The 22,278-nt window shown below is 31.4% G+C and overlaps 1 protein-coding gene across 2 annotated transcripts; it reads left to right on the top strand.

The window, feature by feature from the left end:
- The first annotated feature begins 704 nt into the window (after positions 1-704).
- On the top strand, positions 705-19,876 carry LOC111710096 (putative ammonium transporter 1). 2 transcript variants are annotated; one of them, XM_023484124.1, is made up of 22 exons: positions 705-794; positions 2,701-3,188; positions 3,645-3,700; positions 5,203-5,247; positions 5,700-5,779; positions 5,907-5,937; positions 6,404-6,522; positions 6,949-6,988; positions 7,545-7,643; positions 8,008-8,102; positions 9,105-9,138; positions 9,360-9,429; positions 11,940-11,995; positions 12,582-12,697; positions 14,383-14,475; positions 15,436-15,530; positions 15,864-15,990; positions 17,229-17,316; positions 17,978-18,049; positions 18,783-18,818; positions 19,140-19,231; positions 19,314-19,876. In XM_023484124.1, the coding sequence occupies exons 2-21, from the start codon at positions 2,710-2,712 to the stop codon at positions 19,199-19,201; spliced, it is 1,893 nt and encodes a 630-aa protein (XP_023339892.1). In that variant the 5' UTR covers positions 705-794; positions 2,701-2,709; the 3' UTR covers positions 19,202-19,231; positions 19,314-19,876. The 2 variants fall into 2 exon arrangements, with proteins under 2 accessions (XP_023339892.1, XP_023339891.1); XM_023484123.1 differs by having other exon boundaries at positions 19,140-19,876.
- Positions 19,877-22,278: the final 2,402 nt, after the last annotated feature.

Here is a 22,278-nt window from a genome sequence, read left to right as displayed (position 1 = left end):
ACATTGAATCATTGCATTAATGTCGTCTTCCTGTTCCACCGTTGTGTGGTTCTCACTGCAATATGTAGCAAACCGAAGAACTTAATTAATAACTAATTCTGGTATTTGTAGCAAGAAAACAATTCTAATAATAATAATAAATTTAATTTTTTAATGTACGAAATTTACAATATTTTCAGAGAAATTATTTCTTGAATTTAAAATTTTCTTTATTCAATTTATAAACAGGATATAAAAATATTCGTCTAACAAGACTGGATTCAGTCACGAGAAATTTTTAAAGCATCAAAAATGGATGGTACAGGGTGTCCCAAAAAACATGGGAATTCAGTGACGAATTCGATATCGTCTTTTATATGAATAAGCATTGTAATATATCTAATTTAAAAGCCATAATATTATTATGTCTGCTAGAGTTTGTTTTATGAAAAGGGTAAATGGCTGTTAAGATGTGTCTTTAATGTCTCCGCAAGATGAACAGTGAAGACGGTCAAGTTTACTCTGTTTGAATACTGCAATTTTCTTGTTTTACACCCTTACGTAAATTGGGCTTTAAATCGGAATCCTAGCATTAAAATGATAATAATATCGATATAGAAGCAAAGGTTATATAAATGCGCGCGCTTAGTTCATTATGCCGAGGAAATGTTGAACCTGAAAAAAAACCATTAGCAACTTTAATCCGGTTTAGTCAAACTATTCATTTATATTTGATTTAATGGGCTCCAGAGAGCTCTTGCTCTTCAGTTCTTATCCGACATTGTAAGGTGCTGGAGGTATCCGGTAATCGTCAGGTAAGCATCACCATCGGACATCACGTTTAAGTTACAGGGTTTCCCAATGAACATGGGAATCGAGTGATGATTTCGAGATCATCTTATATGGTGATACACCTACATAGAATTCCAAGTACAAACTACCAAGAAGTAGATTCCCAACTTTAAATTTTCCAATATTTTTACTAAAGATTTTCTATTATTCGAAAGGCATGTCAGGTTTGTGCCATAGTAACAAAATTATCTTTTTGAACTATTTATATCTTTTAATTAATGTCGAGTAGAAAAAACTGTCTGCATTCTTACAGAGATGACCAGAAAACTCTGAAATAGAATGACAATTTGTATAGACTCAAAGGGACTGTAAAGGAAAAATGAAAGGGGGTATAGACTGAAATCTATACTTTTTAGGAGTTGACCAAGACCAATCAGACTTCTATCAGATACAGACGGTTAAAAGTTAAAAATTATTAAATTAAAATAATAATAGGAGCAAACCTAAGTTTTTCAGGCTCCTCTAGCGTATCGTCGTTTAGATTAATGGTGTATTTGCTGAAAATAATATGTTTAAAACTACAATTTTTATACTCATTTTTTTAAATATAAATTTTCGTAGAAATTTGACAACGTTTTATATCCATTTCTCGAGACAGAATCATCAGATAAAACTTTTTTGGGTCTTGATCAACTCCTAAAATGTTTAAGTTTCAGCCTATACCACTTTTAATTTTTCCTTTAGAGTCCCTTTAAGTTATGACTTTATATAGTCTAAGAAGCATGGACACCGCAATTGGACCCATTTCACTTAATTAAAGTTATTTAATGTGTCTAGTAAACCTATTTGTAACACTTAAGTACTGCAATAAAGTCGTCTTCTTATTTCAGACTTTTCTGGCAATCACTGAATATTTACATATATTCTTGATAATGGTATTTTTCGTTCTTGTTATGCTTTGTAATATGTTGCAAATATAGATTATATTGATCTTATTATTTGTGTCCAAACCTGACACCCAGTGTCAAGTTTAGAACATAAACACGGTTTGGAAGTTGCGTCCCCTGCATACACAGTTTTATGAAAAAGTTGAATAATAAGTTGGGAAAATAGTACCCCACTTCCAATTATATAATAAAGATTTAAATGCCAAAAAAGTTTTAATTGAGCAACAAGTTGTTTACGGAAAGTTTCCTTAAAACTTGATTTGCTGCAATAGTTTGACCCGTTTATTAATTATTATACTTTCATTGTTTAAATTACAGCAATTAATATCATTAAGAAACTGGTTTGGGGCCCATGACGTATAATCTAATCAAAATAATCATAATTCTAGATTTTTGTTTATTTTTTAATTAAAATTAAAATAATATAGCTTCACAGTGCACAGATCATAAGCTTATAAAACTAAATATATAAAGTGTAATTTGTGTTAATTCTTAATTTATTGTTTTTCAAATTTATTTTGTTTTTACTTTTAAACTTTTTATCTGTGATTTATCATCTTTTAAACTTAATATCGTAGTTAAATTCATTCAAACTTAATCTTAGAGTTACATTCTTTCAAACTTAATCTGGGAGTTACATTCTTTTAAACTTAATCTGGGAGTTACATTCTTTCAAACTTAATCTGGGAGTTACATTCTTTCAAACTTAATCTGGGAGTTACATTCTTTCAAACTTTATCTGGGAGTTACATTCTTTCAAACTTAATCTGGGAGTTACAATCTTTCAAACTTAATCTCGTAGTTACATTCTTTCAAACTTAATCTGGGAGTTACATTCTTTCAAACTTAATCTCGTAGTTACATTCTTTTAAATTCTTAATCTGGGAGTTACATTCTTTCAAACTTAATAATAATGGGTGTTACATTCTTTCAAACTTTCAAAAAGCAAAGTAAAATGAAAATTCTTTTTGTTTTTTTTTAGAGCAGAGCCATGTCATCAGTTCTACCTGGGGTTATTTCTTCAACACCAACAACAACCATTTTTCCAACTACTTCAAATAAATCGAATCCTTTTAGTTCTAAAGAATCTAATGGCATTGGCGCCCTTCCCTTCAAGAAGATTGAAAGCAAGGATGATGTTATAAAACCTGATTTATCACCGGTCCTAAAACATCTCCCTGACCAACCCGTGAAGGTAAACCTTCAACCCTTCAACCTCTCTGCCAGTATTATAAACGGTGAAAGTACCAGACAGTTTTTCCGTCCGTCCAACGCCTCCTGGAAACGCTGGCAAAGACCACTGCCCTACCAGACCAAGAGTAAAGAATATCCTGTTCTGACTGTTGAGGAGCTTTCTAAACAGCTGTTGAGTCTTGAGAAGAGTACGGATCATTTCTTTTTGATCGTCTTCGGTGTGATAATCTGGTTTATGCAGTGTGGATTTGCTTTCTTAGAGGCAGGAGCTGTAAGGTAAGTTGTTAACTAGGTTCAGGGAATTTTGTTGTAATTTAAGGTAACCCCAAAGTTAAAGAGCGGCGCCATTCGCAATGGTACCCTTTAAACCTTTGTCTGTTTTTTTTCTGACGTTTTTATTTATTTTCTATTTTCGATATCTTTCTCAATGTTACAAACGTTTAAATGGTGTCGTTGTGAATCATTCATGTAACTCTGGCAGGTCACTTAAAATTAAGTCTCCTACAGTCCATTCACACGTGATAAATGTTTAAACCAATTGTTTGGTACAGCAATATATTCAATAATTGTTTGGTACTGCAATATATTCAATAATTGTTTGGTACAGCAATATATTCAATAATTGTTTGGTACTGCAATATATTCAATAACTGTTTGGTACTGCAATATTTCTAAGTGAAAGTATATTTTCAGTATCTTTAAAAAAATAATATTAAATTATATCTTTTTTAGATCCAAGAACACCGTAAATATTCTGATCAAAAACCTGCTGGATGCTTTCATCGGAGGAAATTCAACTTAATATTTAATTTCTTTTTATAAATTTGCTAAAAGTCAAAAGTTTTGCGCAGTATCCACGGATATTTAAGCAAATAAGAAAATCCTGATTTGATATTTATGATATATAATTCATAATTATATACATCTATTACATAAACTATTTATATGCATCGGGGGCTATATTTTATACAAAAAAGCGTAGGATTATCAATCTTTGACTCATCTGGTTTTTAAGGACATACTGTTTAACAGTAATAACCTCCCCCCCTCCCTCCTTAAACCTATTATTAACAGATAATTCCTAATGATTCAATTCCATTAAATATTTTGACTAATGTCTCCCCACGGATTAGCCAAGACTGGTTTCCTCATGATAAATTATACAAAATAAAACAAAACAATTAGTTTAATGAGAACAAACTAATTCTACAGGTTTACACCAGATTTGACAGAAAATGGAAGGAGTCGCTGTGATTCCAACGCCTTGCTAAAACCGGATATAACCGGACAAATCAAATTTGATTAGGATTCGATTAGAAAAATAAGTTATTTGCCAAAAAAAATTATGATCTGGTTCGCGAAAACCAAAAATCGTGGAATTTCTTTTATTACCCTAGTCTTTAACCTTTTTAAAACAGTCTTTAACCTTTTTTAAACCAGAAGGAATAGTCCGGAGAAGCAATTTTTTTACGAAACATTTAGCAAAATTAAGAAACTATCGATGAAAGTAATATTAGAACTGATAATTTTTATCATTATTATCTTGAATTTTTCATTTGGTATAACGGAATTGAATCTTAGTTACACACTCTGATTTTCTAATCCTTAAATCTTGGAGGCCCAATGTTAAGATAATGTAAGTTTGAAATATCAAAGGTTTAAACTATCAAGTTGCAAAGATTTATGGATTAGAAAATTTAAGTTAATGGCAAAGACTCAATTCCTTTGCTCACAGATTTATTTAAATGTCTTCTTTGCAACAGAATCTGCTTTAAACGTTAACGATCGTTGACGACGACCCTTCGTTAACGATTGTTAATATAATTGTCAATAATGTTTGTCCAAAAACGATAGTTTTTCAAAAACGATAGTTTTTTCACAAGCGATCGTTTTTTAAAAAATAATGTATGAAAAACAGTCGCAAATAGTTTTATAAAAACAGTCGCAAATAGTTTTTATAAAAACGATCGTTTCGTTTTCTAAAAGTTCAAAATGAGTGGGTCGCTTTTAAAAACGATCGTTTTCTTCCGAAAACGAAACGATCGAATTCAAAAACAATTGAAAAACGAAACAAAAAACGATCGTTTTACTATTAACTATTAACTATTAACTATTAACAACCCTACCTATACATGCCAGTAGATTGTAGAATAATTTGAGATTTTAGATTATTGAGATTTAAGAATTGAGATTTAAGATTATTGAGATATAAGATTATTGAGATTTAGAATGATTGAGATTTAAGATTATTGAGATTTGAGATTATTGATATTAAGTTGGATATCTCCAGGAATCTCCTATTGGGCTTTTGGCTGGGGATTAGCCTATGGATCAGGTAAAAAATATAAAAAGTAATATAAAACTTTTTTTGGATGGTGCCACGACATTTTTTAATCTTTTCTACCGTCATTTTTGCTCGTGCCAATTTTTCTATATCCAATTTTGCTAGTTGCAATTTTTACTGCACGTCATTTTTGATATGTTACTCTTTTCCTATGTGAAATAATTCCCTAGGTTCTCATAGCCACAGCGCTTGGCCCCTGCCGGCCTGTCCTATTCACAGTGCTCAGTCCTCAATTGTAGCATGTAGCCCAACCTAACCAAAAATAATCTGACGGGTATTGGGGGATGTTTTTCAAATAAAAAAATATTGTATCACAAAAATGACGTTTCCCAGGGGCCAGGACTCCCAGCTAGCTCCTAGCTAGGTGAACATAGTAAAAATGGCGATAGCAAAAATTACACTAGCCTCCTAAAAAAGCGTTGTCGACATCTTTGCTTTTTCAGGTGGAAACGGTTTCTGCGGAGCGTCGGAATTTTTGAATTATCATCTTGACTATAATAAGTATCCAAAGTGGTTTTTCCAGGTAAAACAAGAAAAAAGTCAAACTACTAAAAAGCCAAATATAATATAGCATTTTTATGGTTTCTCTACCCTTTTTTGCCTATTCTTTTGCATGTAAAAAAAAAATAAAACAAGTTTAACTTTTTCAGTTTGGATTTGCAGCAACATCTTCCACTATAGGCAACCATATTTTAAACATTTAAAACCTACCTAATGAAGAAATGTTTTGTATTTGTGCAACTTTTCGCAACTGTACTTATTTTACGAATAAAAAATTCTTGGGGCTTATGAAGGACATTGAACATGTATGACACACCTAGGTGAGGGGGGGGGGGCCTGGATATATAGTGGGACAAATAAAACTCTGAAATAGGAAGACGACATTTATTCAATCTCATGTGATAAATCGTTAGGTAACCTATAAAGGCCGAATTTAAAGAATTTGAGCCGCGGCTTTAATTCATTAAATTCGGACATTACTCATCGAAAGTCGAAACCCCAGTCAGATGAGAGCTTGCACATTCACACCAGTGCAGTGCTCTGCTAGATGCTATGGACCTTTAAATAGTTTATATAAGCTGTACTGCCTTCGTAAGATTACAATTAACAGCTAACAATATATAAATATGAAGAAATGGTTTGTTAGTTGCTGGCGCTATAGCAGAACGTTGTCAAATCGGCGCCTACTTTATCTACAGTACTGTCATCACTGGGTTTGTGTATCCCATTGTATCCCACTGGGCCTGGGACTATGGGGACTACAATGTAAGCTTTTATTATCGTCAAATATTGGTTTCATTTAAAGGGACAGATGGCGTAATTTGAAGTGACCACTCCTTTAAATAGAGGGACATGCCCGATTCACAACGGTACCCTTTAAACATTCGTATCCCATTAATTTACAATTGTGATTTCTCAACAAAAGGGAATTGCCAATGGTCTTTAAAGTGTTTGTCAGTAATTAGTAGATTTCCAAAAAGAAAAATTATGATAGCTTCCTCATTGTTGCATAGATTAAGGTTTAAAGAGTACCATTGTGAATTGCACATGATACATTTGAAATTACGTCAAAAGTCCCTGGAATTTTAGATAATTTAAAATTTTTAATTTCTGCATCTCTAGTTTTTTTTCAGTATCACACTTGTATGTGTTGAGTGCTGACATATTTAAGATTTAATTATTTTTTTTCAGGGCAATGGCCAAGGCTGGCTGAATGAAGCTGGATTCTTAGGTAAACAAATTTTGTCACAAATTCTTAACAAGTGTTAATCTTTTAAAGAGATTGCCATTGAAATTTCAAGTGACCCTTCATCCATAAAAAATGACTGAAGGAGAATGTAAAATTCAACACTTGTATTGATAGTGAAACAACAATGCTATCAAACACACCGGTGTTTTTATCCTATACTTAGAGCAGGAAGGGGAGGGTGGTATATCTTCCTAATATCTTTTTCTCGGATAAAATGTTCAATGGTATTGTTGTAAATCAGAAATACCACTTCACAAGTGGGGGGTCAATAAAATTTCTTACTGTAAACAAGTATGATCTTCTTGCTTTCTTTGCTAAATCATTAAATAAGAAAGAACATATTCAACGCAGAAAATTTAATTTAAAGTCGTCTTTACAGTCTCATCCTTTATAGCTAACCCCGTATCTACAACATCTCTTATGATATTTTTTGTCCTATAGCGGTTATTTTGAAGATAGCTGGGCCTAGATTTCTACTGGATAAAAGTTAATAATTTTTGATTATTATTATCAATATTACTTTATTCCTTTTTATCAGATTTTGGTGGATCTGGCGTAGTCCATTTGGTTGGTTCATCTTGTTCTTTGGTTGCCTGCGCATTTATTGGAAGACGACGTGGCCGGTTTAATAAACAAGGTTATTTAATAAAAAGTCAATACCCCCCCCCCTTCCCCACCTACAAATCTGTGTTTTACAAGTGAACATTTTCTGTAAAGATAAAGATATTCGTTTTTCAAATCTTTCAATCAAAATTGCAAAGAAAAAATAATGTCACTAATCACGATACAAATATTTCTTTTCAATTGAAAATAAGTATTTCTTAATCCTTAAAACATGACAAAGATATAAATATAGATATTGGAACCTTTTTTAATTTAGTTACCTACAGTAAACAATCAAAAGTTAACAATCACATATTTCTAATATTTCAATGTTCAATATTTTGACGTTTTCCACACACAAATGAGACACTGACATAAATATGAATATATGTATCTAGGCCAGGTTCTGGAAATGTTGGGACACTCTGTACCTCTCTCTGCACTTGGAGGATTCATCCTTATTCTGGGATTTATTGGACTATCTGCCAAAAATGTAATGGATTTGTAAAAAAAATTTCGCCGAAAATTTCTCAGTTTTTTACATTTTGTTAGTGTAATAAGAAATATTCGCATAATTTCGCCAAAAGTCTTCGTTTGCAGAGCTGAAAACTTTAGAATGCGATATTCTTAATCCCGATTGGTTAGTTAATCTTGAGATTACGAAAAAGAGGAGAACAAGCATTATTTAATCTCTAGATTAAGAAAAAGAGTGGATCAAGCATTAATCATGATATCCACTATTCTAAAGTTTTCAGCTCAGGAAACCCTGTAAGCAAAACAAGTTTACAGTAGTACCTTTAAAACTGTGGAATAAGAAGACGACTTGCTCAAGCAAATATACAAATGGACATGAAAGGACAATTGTGCGGTATGTATCAAGCTCATATTATTTGATAAAATCGATCATCAAACAACATCAAATACACATATGAGCTGAAAACTTTAGAATGAGGTATCCCTATTTCCGATTACTTAATATGAGTATCCAATGGAAACACTTTCGATTTTCTTTTTAAATCGTCCTTTCTTGGATATAGAGGAGAAAAATCAAAAACCGGTTTTTAAAATTAGAAAGTTCCTCCCGTTTCTGTATATTAATCTTAAATGGCGCACAAAATTTCAAATTTTTAGGGTTCATATACGCGACTCTGATTGGTTGAATGTTATACACTTTTTAGGATACAAAACAAGTACAAGATTAGGTTAGTCTCGATATTAAGAAAAAGAGAGGATCAAGCATTAATCTCGATATCCACCATCCTAAAGAGAGGATCAAGCATTAATCTCGATATCCACCATCCTAAAGAGAGGATCAAGCATTAATCTCGATATCCACCATCCTAAAGTTTTCAGTTAAGGTTTACTTAAATGTCATCTTCCCATTCTACTGTGTCATGGGTTTGACTATTATTTTTTAAAGAGGTATTTGTGAAAAATAAACAACTTGAATTATGCTTTGAAAAACGTTTCATATCTTAATTTTTTCTTTTTTTAGGCATCAATATCCCAAGAAGGAGACGGGGCTACAGGACTACATTTATTTCATTTCAAACATTGTTACATTTTATTTTGAAAAAATCAGCAAAATTAATACTTGTTAATTTTTTTTTGATTTTAATGACAATATAAAGAGTGCATGGACGATTAGAAAATTTAAATTCTAATTAATTTGCTTTCACATTTCCGCATTTTCACATAAAAATCATTTTGAATTTGTGTTTTTGACTTTATTGAAATGAAATCTGTTTAGTGGCGCTTGCAATTGTAAACACTGTTCTAGGAGCAAGCTCAGGGGGTATCAGTGTTCTTCTTATTTATAGGTATTTATAGGCTTTTTAGGACGCTTCGGGCCCATCTTCTATTTCAACTTTTAATTGTGGCTCTATCTGTGAGCATCTTCTCTTTGTACAGTATAAAACAGTAACAAAAAAAGCTCGTGGATTTTCAAATATTTTTCGCAAATTTTAAAGATTTCACAAAAATTCAAAAGCTTTTGGATACAACTTTTTGTAATTCTAAGCTTTCATAAACCTTTCCTAGGGTCATGCGAGGTTCACACAAAATTTCGGCCCGATCGATTAGCCGTTTTTACGTTTATTGGAAACAAACATACAAACAAACAGACAAGCAAAGTATATATATTACATATACTACTCTATACTCTATAGTAACCCTAATCCTTATACTATTCATATAGTACAGAAAAACCTGATTTTGATACTTAAACCTTTAAAGGTGAACTTCGTTTCTTCCATTTTTAAATCTTCCAGGTTTTTTGCTTTCAGGGGACGTCAGAACATTCTTGCTTAAGTCATCATTTTTTCATCCTAGGCCGAATTTAAAGAATTTAAATTTAAGCCGCGGCTCAGATATGGCTGGGTCCGCTTAAAACTGTATAAAATTTTTCACGATTTAAGCTGGTGTTCAATTGAAACCGGTTTTGGGGGATTTAGGACGCGACTTAAATTCATCAAATTAGGACACCGTAGAAAATGTAAGCCTAAGCGAAGCATAAACGATCTGAAAAATCGTTAATCTTTTTCCAAAGTTAATATTTTGCATAGTGTAATAAAATCTAACTTTAAGAGAATACAGTTTTCAAATATACGTCTCATGAAAGCTTAAAAAATCACTAATGTAAAAAGGGATGAAAATGATACCTTAGTTACTCTACTGATTTTATGTATAATTTTAAAAAGGTCGTGGACTCTAATTAAAGGTCGTGTACTCTAATTAAAGGTCGTGTACTCTAATTAAAGGTCGTGTACTCTAATTAAAGGTCGTGTACTCTAATTAAAGGTCGTGTACTCTAATTAAAAAAATTTAAATCCAAATATGTTTCGACATCCAATTATGCATATGGGGTAAATCCTAAGAAAAAAGTTAAGCAAATATTATATACTAACTTGGGAACATAGTTTTGTCTTAAAAACTAAACCTTTAAAGGGACAGACTGGCTATGTAAGGTAGTTGAACTGAGTATGCAGTGTTGTGGAAAGCTTCTTTATGATTCATTTAAGACATTATAAAACATTTTAAAGATCTGTAAGTCCGAGTTTGAGCGCAAATTTGACGTTAAAAACTCGTATTTTGGGGGTGGATACGTTTTCAGAATCGTTTTTTTAAATTATTAAATAACAACGACAAAAAAAAGTAAAAATTATAATTAAATGGTTAGGAACATATTTCTCAAAAGAAATTTGTCAATAAATCAGTGCTAAAATCAATTATGTCGTTTTCATCATTATATTGAACTTCTTATTTTCTTTGAATTTATTCGCAGGTTTCTTCAAATTCTTCAAATGTCGTCTTTTCAATAATAATTCCAGAAAATCTTTGTGTATAATGAGAAACCAGAATAATGAGAAAATAGGAACTAACTGAACAAGATTACTTATTTTCGATGATAAGATTAATTTCCATTTTCTCAACCTGCTCCTAAACAACTAATTAGTTTAATGTAAAATTTTTTTTTTACATTTTATGTTGTCGATATTTGATGTCTCAAATGAATCCTACAGGGTGTCCCAAAAAACATGGGAATTCAGTGACGAATTCGATATCGTCTTTGTTATGAATTAGCATTGTAATACCTAATTTCAAAAGCCATAATATTATTATGTCTGCTAGAGTTTATTTAATGAAAAGGGTAAAAGACTGTAAAGATGTGTGTATAATGTCTCCGCAAGATGAACAGTGAAGACGGACAAGTTTACTTTGTTTGTATACTGTAATTTTCTTGTTTTACTAAGTACAACCGGTTGCAGTCAAAACATAAACAAACAAAATGTAAACATAGCAGACGAAACTCTTACAGATTACAGCTTTCTCAGTAGGTATCACTATACTAAATCAAAGAATTATTTGAAAAGACGATATCGAATTCGTCACTGAATTCCCATGTTTTTTGGGACACCCTGTATAGAAGCTTTCCACAACACTGCATACTCAGTTCAACTATCTCACATAGCCGGTCTGTCCCTTTAAGTCAACCTACTCAATAATTTGCAAACCAAGCTGAAAAACATTCCCATGGTTCTACCAAGTGTCTCAATCAAAATCAAAATATGAGGCAAATCGGGCAAGGGGTTTTTAAGTTATGATCGGGCAAACAAACAAACAGACACACAGAGATTACAACTTTATATATATAGATTATACATTTTGACACATCAAATTCGAATATATTTTGAGTCTAAAGTTAGTGAGGGGTATGTGTAGATAGAAAAATTCTTTTTGAATAACTCAAGAAAAAGATAAAACTTTTTTTTTCAACACTGTATCTAAGATTGTATGGTGGCTTTTAAAATAAAAGACTTTATTTTCTTAGATTTGTTTTTCATCATCATTGGAGCTTTTTGGTGACACTAAACGGTTCCCTCGCAGGTTAAAGATTTAGATTTATAAGTTTTCTAAACCGAAGAAATAAATTTAAAAAATTCAAAAGTTTCTAACCTTTGTGTTTTCTTTACTTTTAGACCTATCAATGTCAACAAACAGAGGCCATTAATTAAATACCAAACTCTTGACTTTTTTATGCAATTAAAAATGCCGCAAAAGTTAAAATTATACCCCCTGAACATTTTTAGAACTTCATTACACATTTAAAAAAAATATTTGTTATGTCTTTCATGCACCTCAAATAATAAAAACTAACGAACATTTCCTTTTTTGAAAGCATACGTTTGTTATTTGCAATATTCCTTTCATTTTTTATCCTGAACGGTTCTTCAGTCGTTCACGATTTGAAAATTGATAATTTTTCCGTTCGATAACTGAATTGTTCGATAACTGAATTGTTCAATAACTGAATTTTCTGTTAACTTAAAACAATGGGTCTTTCGTTAAGGGGATGTAACCTAGCCTAAAAGTCTAAATTACGGTTGTAAAGCATATCTAACCCGGAAAACAAAAATGTTGCCAACCTGCAAGAAAGTAAAAACGCAACATAAAGTCGTCGTTAATTGTCTAGGAATGGTTTCTATTTGTGGCGGAGCTAACGTTTATGAACCATGGGCTGCTCTTGTTATTGGAACAATGGCGGGTATAATATTCCTGGCTGTTAGGCAGCTTATGTTTAAATTACAGGTAACCCCGGGGTAATCATTAATGCATTAATTTTCAGAAAAGGGAATTCTTTAAAGGGACTGTTAGTGTAATTTCAAGTAACCCTCCATGCAAAGTAGACAATGCCCGATTCACATCGGTACTCATAAAACATAAAAGCTTTGGCGGATAAAGTAGGAATTAGATATTAATTTTTATAATATTTTCAATTGCGGGTTCTCTGCAAAAGCAAATAACTTGCGCATTTCTACTCCAAGAAAACAAAAAGGAATTTTAAGAACTGTACTCTTTTAAACCTGGAAAAAATACAATATTTTCCAGTATATTGACAGATATAGGTTTCAATGGCATCCTTGAAAATTGGGCATTGCCATCTTTGCATGAAAGGTAACTTGAAATTACGCTTACAGTCCCTTTAAATGCAATTTTTTGTTCAATGTGATAAATTAAGAGTGGGCGGGGTAGTTTTTGTAATATTCGGCGTAATATGACTGCTAGAAGAGTGGAGAAAGGCAGGCGGCCATTTTCCCCTTCCATGTCACAAATTAGCTTTTTTTTCTTCTGGCAGCTATAAGCCACAACACAACCGTACAGTATTCCATGCCACAACATTTGTCCCTTCCGGCAAAAATTAGGTTTTCAATTGGTTAAATGTAGTCCATTGAAATTTCGATTGTTAAAAACCAGCCACATCATGCAAAAAATATATATAAAGAAAGATATTTATATTTCAGTTTTATATTGAAATAATAATTATTCATTTTAATGTAAACTGCTAAACCTTTTATCCCAAAAAATAAATTCAATCGTTCTCTAAAATAGGTTATTTTTTAAAACATGAACAATGAACAATTTTTTTCTGTGAATCTGTAGCGCTCAAATGATGCCAGTTAATATTGTGATTTTTCTCACCTTTTCTTCTTATTCTTTAGACTCCCCAAACAATTAATTCGGTGCCCACGATGCGTATAATGATGTAAAATCTTCTTTGTAAAATGTAAAGCAGATTATAAACTAAACACACAATTCATTGATCTTTTATGAACTTCTAAAACTTCTTAAAGATATGATCTATCGCGTAATGCGGCTAGATTTTTGAAAATTGCAATGTCAATGCACTAAATTTATCATTTAAAAACGTAATAATTGCCGGAAAGGTCAAATGTTTTGGCATGGAAGAACGTACGGTTGTGTCTTATGACTGCCAGATGACAAAAAAAGCTAATATGTGGCATGGAAGAGGAACATGTTATGGCTTATGACCGCCTGCATTCCCCCACTCGCTGGAAGCTAGTTTTATTTTTAAAAAGATTGTAATAACTGTAGGTATTTTCCCGTGCAAGGTTTTATTATTTACCAATAGTTGTTTATTTACATTTCATCAGTTTCTAGCAATGTAAAATTTACACAAAACATTCCCCCCCTCTCCCCCTACCTATTTTTTTACGTTTAAATTTTTTTAAATTAAGTTATTAAGGATGTGCTTCGCCATTTTTTGACAAAATTACATAACATAATTTTTGTTTCGATTATTTTTTATCTCATTTTACTTTCCTTTCGGTACTTAACAATTACATTATTAAGATTATCATTCAGTAACTTAAAGAAGAACATTAGTGTGTTTGAAAATCAATTAAACACTTTTTATGTTTAAATTTTTAATACTTTTTTGCATAAATCAAATTTTGATAATTTTCCATGTTAAGCTTGATGATCCGCTTGACTCAGTAGCTGTCCATGGTACAGGAGGTGTTCTAGGACTACTTGCTGTTCCATTCTTCATGTATGCAACTCTAGATGTAAGACATATTTATATTTTTGAATACGACATTCACGTTAATTTAAATCGATTATGTCCCAATATATATGGAATTCAACATCAACTTGTAAATCGTTTGCGATAGCGGATATACGAAGTGGAAGAAAGAATGTACATATACATTATTATTGATAGACATATTAAAATCAAATATAATTGATCAATGTTAAGATCGTAAATTGATTCCCAATTCCCATGCAGTGGCGTGTATAAGGGGGGATCAAAAGAAAAAATGTTTAGAAAAATTTTGGCGCTTTGCGCAAATAATCTTACTCAATCAACTTAAATAAAGTAACATAGATAAATTTTACCCAAAAATCGAGTTTTTTAATGCAGTAGCGTACTTGCACTATATGTCAAATTAGGTATATTAGGTATATATATATAATATATGTACAATAATTAAATTAAATCCAGTTTTTTTTACAGAATAAATGTAGTCAATGTAATTAGTGAATATATAAGGTGTCCACTATGAATAGAGACTTTGGAAAAACGCTCTCACTCATCAGTTTTAAATTTACGTTGGTTGATTGGATTTTGACTAAGGGCAAATTTCATGAGAAACACTAGCTCCAAAGGTAGTTTCTGTGTATGCATAAATTTTTTTTCCAGTATAAGGCCCTCAATTTTCAGGGAAAATATGTATCATAATTGGCAAGGTAGTTTTGGTGTAGAACCTACAAGAAAACATTTTCATCCACTCCTCTTTCATGTCCGTAATCTTCTCTATGTTGAAGAATATATACTTTGTTTGTTTGTATCCAAATTTCTCTTGAATCTTTAACTTTTAATCGCTAGTAGGTAGGTAGTTTAACGACCTAGCTCAAATTCATTATATTCGGTCCCTGGTCCCAGATAAATGTTTTATGGATTAGGAATTTTTAACAACACACTTTTTCTTCTAAATTTGAATACAAAATTAAGCTTTTTCTTTTAGGAAGGAAAGAGAGGAATATTTTTCGATGGACACTTAGCATACCCTTGGACAGTGCTGGGATATAATGCTCTAGGGTGCTTCTGTATTATAGTTTGGTAAATAGAGTCAATTTGATGGATCTTATCCATGCATGAATCATGTTCGTATATGCAAACACCTTTCCTTTTTTCAACTTCCAACAATATGAATTATTAGAATAAATAATAATATATTTGACATTTTTTTGATCAAACAAAAATAAAAGTTTTGCAAAAATAATTAAAAATTTTAAAGACAATCAATTTTATTGGTTTCATCATATTTTCCTTCTTCAATCATTGTTTAAATTTTTTAAACTTTAAAGATTCTTAAAAATTACCGAGGACAATTATCATTAATAGCAATGATAAAATGATGTCATCCATTTTATTTAAATGTTTTATTTATAGGTCCTGTTTTTGGAGCGTTATTATTTTTGGATTAACCTCGTATTTTGGGCTTCTACGGATCACAGTTGATATGGAGCTACGAGGGGTTGATTATCTTAAACACGGAGAATCCGCCTATCCAGCAGAGGTACAGGGGGATTCAATAAACATAAAACTGTTTCAAGAAATCTTTTCGTTATGATGAACCAAAGAAAATCCTGATTAAATCTGAAGTACAAACATTTTCTTTCTTTTGTGCATCTTTAATTAATACTTGTCCGATTCTGAATGGTTTCAGAACTTTGTCGGATTAAACTTTAAACCTTTGTCGGATTAAACTTTAAAGCTTTATCGGATCAAGCTTTAAACCTTTGTCGGAAAAAGCTTTAAACCTTCGTCGGATTAAACTTTAAACCTTTGTCGGATCAAACTTTAAACCTTCGTCGGATTAAACATTAAACCTTTGTCGGATCAAGCTTTAAACCTTAGTCGGATCAAGCTTTAAATCTTTGTCGGATCAAACTTTAAACCTTTGTCGGATCAAAACCTTTATCGGATCAAGCTTTAAACCTTTGTCGGATTAAACTTTGAACCTTTGTCGGATCAAGCTTTAAACCTTTGTCGGATTAAACTTTGAACCTTTGTCGGATCAAACTTTAAACCTTTGTCGGATTAAACTTTAAACCTTTATCGGATTAAACTTTAAACCTTAGTTGGATCAAGCTTTAAACCTTTGTCGGATCAAACTTTAAATCTTTGTCGGATCAAACTTTAAACCTTTGTCGGATCAAGCTTTAAACCTTTGTCGGATTAAACTTTAAACCTTAGTCGGATCAAGCTTTAAACCTTTGTCGGATCAAACTTTAAATCTTTGTCGGATCAAACTTTAAACCTTTGTCGGATCAAACTTTAAACCTTTATCGGATCAAGCTTTAAACCTTTGTCGGATTAAACTTTGAACCTTTGTCGGATCAAACTTTAAACCTTTGTCGGATTAAACTTTGAACCTTTGTCGGATCAAACTTTAAACCTTTGTCGGATTAAACTTTAAACCTTTGTCGGATCAATCTTTAAACCTTTGTCGGATCAAACTTTAAACCTTTGTTGGATTAAACTTTTAACCTTTGTCGGATCAAACTTTAAACCTTTGTCGGATGACAATATATAAAAGTAATTCGTTGATTTCTAGAGTAAGATAAACAAAAAGGAATCCTAAAGAAATTATATATTTCCAAGACACAAAAACTGACAATAATATCTTTCTCTCTAAAATCAATGGTGGATATAGGGCTAAAGGTTACCGTTGTGAATCGTGTATGTAACCCTGTAGAAGCGGGTCACTTGAAATTACGTCTAAAGTCCCTTTAATACCTTTTTGTACTGTAGGCCTGGGTAGAGTTTCAATACAAGCCTAAAGCAGGAGTTGGAGAGAACTATACTCCAGATCATATGGCTTACTTAAATACAACACTTGGTAAACAGTTTTTTCTTTAACTACCAAAATACAAAATAAAAGTTTGGTTTCAAGAAAACAATTTCGAAAAATTAATCTTAAACATAGATTAATAACAATACGATAGAACACTAGATGTCGTCTTTCCAAAATTTAAAGGCTTTTTGTTCACAATAACCCTGAGGAAGAAGCCCAAAGAAGTTGTGCGTAGACTGCAATGAATTACAAATAAATAAATAAATAGAGTTCATTATGATAAAAATCCGAGGATTAACATTCATATAAAATAAGATTATACATTGTATTTATATTATTGCCTATTTTAAAAATCTTTAATTTTCGGAAATTTAAAATGATTAATTAAAACAAAATTAATTAATGCTATAAAATTTTAATATAATATTTTTCTGATGTAATGGTTATTTTCCAAGTATAGGGTTCCCCCAATGGATGAGACTTTAAAGAGAACTGTTCGGAATTTTATCCGCATTTTTTCTTACATCCATAATTCCATATAGCTTTAAACTTCTTTGACAAAACATTTAATACCCCTTTAAAAGACTATTCAAACTGAAGACTAAAACCGACCTTTAGATCTTCAGAATTAAAGAGTTCTAGGGCGTCATTGAAGTCTCATTGTGGGTAATTGCCCTGTATATCTAATCATTTAACATTTTTCAAGGTTTTGATGGAATCTCCTTGGATAAAAATATTTCTTCTAGTAATGATCCTCATATTCTTCTACCAACTACAGGTCGAGCATTATGTACAGGGTGTCCCAAAAACAAGGGAATTGAAAAAAGATTTTGAGATCGTCTTTTTGATTTATTATGTTGATGTCTACCAAAAAAGACGTATAAATCTGTAAATATTTCGTCTGCTAGAGTTATGAATTTGTTTGTTTATGTTTTCTTTGATTGTTGTATACTGGTGAACCACTCTGGACTATCCAGAGAGAGATATATTCTATTTGATCTTTAAATAATAATTCAATAATCTTTAAACTTACGGAGCTGTTTTTCTTACCATTTCATTTAAAAAGCGCATGCCAACAAAAAAAAGTATTCAGAAGAAAAAGCGAAGAATTTATGTTTGATAAATCAAATTTGGATCGATAGCCACAGCTTGCAAGGATAAGAAAGCTGTACTGTACTGTACTGAACTGTACTTTACTGTACTGTATTTACTGTACTGTGCTTTACTGTACTGTACTGTACTGTACTGTACTGTACAGTACTGCACTGTACTGTACTGTACTGTACTGTACTGTATTTTAAGCTGTATTAGGATAAATACGTTTCATAAGTTTGCAGGTTTGAAATATCTGAGCTTTTTCATGAAATATTTGATATTTTAATTTTTTTTTTTTTACTGATAAAACATATTGTTTCCCCGCTAATAATAAACAGATAATATAAATTTCATTTTTACTGGTGCTAAAAATGAAAGAAACCTAAATTAATGATTATAAGACTACTTTTGTTCAGGCATTTTGATGAATAACATTGCCAGAGGTGCACTAGGTAAAATTAAAATCTCAAATGAATCTATTTCTGGGGGGGGGGGGTAGAGGAAAAATTGTTAAAAAAACGTAGTGGGCCATAATAACCTGTATTAATCAAATTACAACATTTTGCTTTTTGTAGATTGTAAAATTATGAATTCTTTTTCTTTAATCTTTAACGTTAGATTTTCTTTGGTTACATCTGCCTTGCTTATTGACGTTTAATAGCATATTAAATTATTTGGTCATGAAAATACAAGTTTGTGGCCTCACGAACCGTGAATATAAAGAATAAAGTCTCATCATTTGTGGGTAACCCTGTTTATTTTACTATTCATAGATATGATTGATCGTCATGATGGAGGAAGAGGCAAAGAGAACTTAGGATATCTGCACAGTTAAACACCAGTTCATTCTGGAATAAACCAGTTGAACACTCTACAGAACCAGTTCATTATGGAATAAACCAGTTGAACTCTCGACTGAACCAGTTCATTATGGAATAAACCAGTTAAACACTCTACGGAACCAGTTCTTTATGGAATAAACCAGATAAACACTCTACAGAACCAGTTCATTATGGAATAAACCAGTTAAACACTCTACAGAACCAGTTCATCATGGAATAAACCAGTTAAACACTCTACAGAACCAGTTCATCATGGAATAAACCAGTTAAACACTCTACAGAACCAGTTCATTATGGATTAAACCAGATAAACACTCTACAGAACCAGTTCATTATGGAATAAACCAGATAAACACTCTACAGAACCAGTTCATTATGGAATAAACCAGTTAAACACTCTACAGAACCAGTTCATTATGGACTAAACCAGATAAACACTCTACAGAACCAGTTCATCCTGGAACAAACAAGGTGTTTAGAAACAAATTTTACTACTGTTTTAGCAATGTCTTTTTTAAAATCTAACATTGTGGACGGACAGAGTTGATATTTAAGTATTTTTATTTAACTAAAATATTATGATTATTTAATTATATGAATTAAAAGATTACAATTTATAGATAACATTGCGTAATATATGTTTATTCCAAATAAAATCAAATAAAATATCTTACAGTTAATAACATAAAATAGAAGATCTGTAGAACAATCGTACCATCATAGATTTCCAGATTGAAAATAATCAGTTTACAAAATTATAAGTATTGATCTAATTCGAATATACTTGATCAGACAAAGCCTTTTAGGGTATCGCGCGTTATGACATGGGGCATTGCCATTTGGATGGAAGGTCACTTGAAATTACGCTTACAGTCCCTTTAATTAACCGTAATTTAAAGAATGTCATCAACGATTAACAATGCCGCCTTTTTATGTTCTAAATGTAAATTATATAATGATTTTTTTAAATTTTATTTTCTTTGAATGCGCATATGTTTTTAGATTAAAGTAAAAATTTTCAATCGTTCATGATTAGATAGATAAAGGATTGAAAACCGTATTTGACATTTTGAATGCAGGATGGTTTTTATAAATGTGAACAGTCTCTTTATGTAAAGGGACTAATCGCGGAAGACTAAATTAGAGTTTAAGGTTTAATTAAAGGAAAAAGTTCTTTATGTTTGATTCAAAGATTGAAATCGATGATAATTTCGCCCCTTACTACTTCTGAAGGATTGCTAAAAAGTAAAAAAATTGATTTTAAATCATAAAATGTAAATGTCTAGGGCTTTAAAAAAGTTTGAAGTGAGATAAATCAAAGGCAAAATTTCCAAGGCGACCCAATTTTGAAATATTGTGGAATTTTTCACAACAGCCGAGGGTATTTGTGGAATGTAGATGGTTTGTAATAAAATTTAATCAGCCTTTAATACACTTAGAAAAAATTAACATTATTTAATACGTAACTGAAAGTATATATTGTTGAACCGGTCTAATTTAGTTTCGGTAATAACCTTACAACTCTGGAATAGGACGACGAATTTGGACTCAAATTTAGATCTTGAACTGTCCAATTAAAATCAAACCCATAAAGTTAATTTTTCTTTGAAATCAAATAAATTCCCGAATTGTCGTCTTCCTATTCCACAGTTGTATGGGTATTACTTTATGATATAATAAGATTTTCAAATAATTTTAATTGTTTCATAAATATTTTTATATAAAGTTTCCGCATGTTGGAAAGTTCTCAGGCACTTTCCCCCAATCACTTTCTTCACCTAAAATAAATTTGGTTAAAAATTCCAAATTCAAAGAAAAAAAATTGACATGTTGATTTCTTCTTTTTAATGAAAGCCAACCTTATTCTAAAACAAATTTCTTGTACAAAGCTTGTAAAAGATTATTTCGAATTTAATTTTGATTTCAATATCCTGGTTGAAATAATTTTAATTGTTATTATTTGAAAGTTTTTCATCAACGAGAAAAAACCCTNTATTAAAGGTAAATGTGTTGATATTAAAGGTAAATGTGTTGATATTAAAGGTAAATGTGTTGATATTAAAGGTAAATGTGTTGATATTAAAGGTAAATGTGTTGATATTAAAGGTAAATGTGTTGATATTAAAGGTAAATGTGTTGATATTAAAGGTAAATGTGTTGATATTAAAGGTAAATGTGTTGATATTAAATGTAAATGTGTAGATATTAAAGGTAAATGTGTAGATATTAAAGGTATATGTGTAGATATTAAAGGTAAATGTGTTGATATTAAAGGTACCTAATAAGTGTGTAACCAGAGTCTGGAACAACTACAGTGTCCTAGAAAAATTATTTAGTAGAAAGATTAACTTTAAGTTCTAATGGTCTGATTATAAGCTTCAAATGCTTTTTTTTGTCGTCAATGTGAAGGGTAAATTTATCTTAAAATTGTTGAATTTTGAGAATATTCTTCTACGACTTTGCTGCACTAACCCCCCCCCATGCTTTTCTTTGCCGTCAATGAGGAGAATAAAGTCATTTTTTCTATCTTAAAAGTGTTGAATTCTGACAATCTTCTTCTTTGACTCTGCTGCATAACCCTACTAAGAATTGAAAGTTAACAGTTGCGTAGACTAAGGTTTACAGTGTATTGCTTAACGGGGATGCCTATTGTCCAAGCTATACCTGAAGTCCCTTTTAAAGGAATTTTTAGGGTTAAAAACACATTTTCTTAAATGAATTGATATGTAATAAAACTTACATAAGTAGTAACGCATCCTTAAAATGTCAGAAACCATCTTGCACTTTGAATTGTTTTTCTCAATCTCTTTAAGGAGATTTTTTAATGAAAGTGAGCTGTAGTATACAGGGTTACCCACAAAGTATTTGACTCCAAAGACGACTGTACAAGGTGTACAAAGACGACTGTACAAAGTGTACAAAGACGACTGTACAAAGTGTACAAAGACGACTGTACAAAGTGTACAAAGACGACTGTACAAAGTGTATACTGTCTGTTTATTTATATCTAGGTTTCCCTGCAACTGTAAACTTGTTTTTTTCTCTTTTCTAAATCATCAAAGAGCATTCA

The sequence above is a fragment of the Eurytemora carolleeae genome, unplaced genomic scaffold (assembly GCF_000591075.1).
Source record: "Eurytemora carolleeae unplaced genomic scaffold, Eaff_2.0 scaffold676, whole genome shotgun sequence".
NCBI classification, from domain to species: domain Eukaryota; kingdom Metazoa; phylum Arthropoda; class Copepoda; order Calanoida; family Temoridae; genus Eurytemora; species Eurytemora carolleeae.
Note: the sequence above shows the minus strand (reverse complement) of the source record. Positions and strands in the feature narration are given on the sequence as shown.

Excerpts from the sequence above, each read along its gene's own strand:
- LOC111710096 (XM_023484124.1), top strand. The coding sequence starts at position 2,710 with ATGTCATCAGTTCTACCTGGGGTTATTTCTTCAACACCAACAACAACC. Across the intron at positions 5,248-5,699 it reads GGGATTAGCCTATGGATCAG|GTGGAAACGGTTTCTGCGGA; the intron begins GTAAAAAATATA and ends TTGCTTTTTCAG. Across the intron at positions 6,523-6,948 it reads GGGACTATGGGGACTACAAT|GGCAATGGCCAAGGCTGGCT; the intron begins GTAAGCTTTTAT and ends ATTTTTTTTCAG.